The following is a 1,537-nucleotide window of genomic DNA, read 5'->3' as shown; positions in this document are numbered from 1 at the left end:
CAGGGCACAAGGCTGGGGTACATCCTGGAAACACATAAGAGATGCCAGTTAGCCAAGTGCACGTCTTTAGATTGTGGGAAGAATCCTTTCTGACACAAAACAAGCAAATCCACCCTCCAGAGCAGAGATCGCATTTCAGCTTGCAGCCTTGGAGCTGTGAGGCTACTCACCGAGCCATTGTGCCACAACAAGGATGAATGTAAAATATATATTATTCATACAGCAATTAAGCAAAACATTATGACCACCTCCATATGAAACAAATTATGTTGGCTATCTAATAAAATGGTGTGTGTTAAGGTCTGGGGTATATTGTACAGTAAGCTAACATTTGCATAGAGCATCTATGAAACGGCAAGACTTGGTTAATGTTGATCAACGAGAGTACTGTCCCGACACAGAGGGCTGCTTGTGGGCGTGTGTAGCTAAAGGACGGCCTGGGGCTCCTGTCCACTGCCGGGAGAGCCGACAACGGACACGCAAATGTCAGACCAGATCCTTGGAGCAACGGAAGGTGGTCGTCTGGTCTGATGAATCCTGTTTTCTTTTGCACCTTGTGGACAGTCTATGGGATTTATTGGACCAACAAGTTTGATCTCGGGCTACAGAAGCACCATCTGCAGCGTTAAAACCATCTGCCATTTCTGCCAGAGGCCCCTCTGTTGGTTCGTACCAGATCGGACAGCCTTCATTCACATCCTGCTGACGGTTCATGGTTTTTCCTCCTGGGACCACCCACAGGGGACACTCAGCAGGACCCACCATGAGCCCCCACCATGAGCCCCCACCATGAGCCCCCACAGCCATTTTGGAGATGCTCTGACCCAATCACCTACCGATCGTGGTTTGACCCTTGGCAAAGTCACTAAGATCTTTATTCTTGCCCATTTCCTTTGCATTCCGTAGGAGGCAGAATGTAGACTGCGAATCTGCCATCTAATATACCCCAGACCTTGATACGTCTTTACGAAATAGTTAAAGGTATTTGCTTCACATGGGGATGCTAATAATGTTTTGGCTCATCAGTATACATACAAATATACTAACTTGAATTGTAGCAGCTGAGTAGTGAAGTAAATATGCATAATCCCTGCATCTAGATTCATGGCTAATACAGGGATGACAATGGAAATCTGTCTGTTCCCTCTAGACCTTTGGAGCAGACGATGTTGTTTGCACGCGAATATATATTCGGGAATGAAGCACCTGCAGTGACACCCGGACAAGAGGACACAATCATGACTGGGACCTTCCCTCCCTGTGATAGAAACCTGCATTCGTCGCAAATGTAACACGTGTCCCCAAACATGCAGTCACATTTATCGATGTCGAATCATGATAGTTTAGCTATTGATTTTTTTGGCCATTTGTACAGCTGGATGTTTTATCCAAACATTGGAGGCACCTTGCTGAAAAGGTGCAAGCGATACCCAGGCAAATAAACTGCTATCACCCCTGCTAGCCAGACTTATGTCTTTAGTTGCTTTGCGTTGCGTTTGCCAATCTTGAAAACTATAATCACAAAATATTAAAAAAT

General features: G+C 45.6%; 1 protein-coding gene across 1 annotated transcript in view; it reads left to right on the top strand.

Moving 5' to 3' along the window:
* crabp1b (cellular retinoic acid binding protein 1b) overlaps positions 1-1,537 on the top strand; it is a 9,354-nt gene extending 7,817 nt beyond the window's left edge. The window contains exon 4 of the mRNA XM_048969545.1: positions 1,151-1,537. Coding sequence (XP_048825502.1) covers positions 1,151-1,201 — 51 coding nt within the window. The 3' untranslated portion in view covers positions 1,202-1,537. The remainder of the gene's footprint in view (positions 1-1,150) is intronic.

The sequence above is a fragment of the Brienomyrus brachyistius genome, chromosome 11 (assembly GCF_023856365.1).
Source record: "Brienomyrus brachyistius isolate T26 chromosome 11, BBRACH_0.4, whole genome shotgun sequence".
Lineage (NCBI taxonomy): Eukaryota > Metazoa > Chordata > Actinopteri > Osteoglossiformes > Mormyridae > Brienomyrus > Brienomyrus brachyistius.
This window is presented reverse-complemented; position numbering and strand designations above follow the sequence as displayed.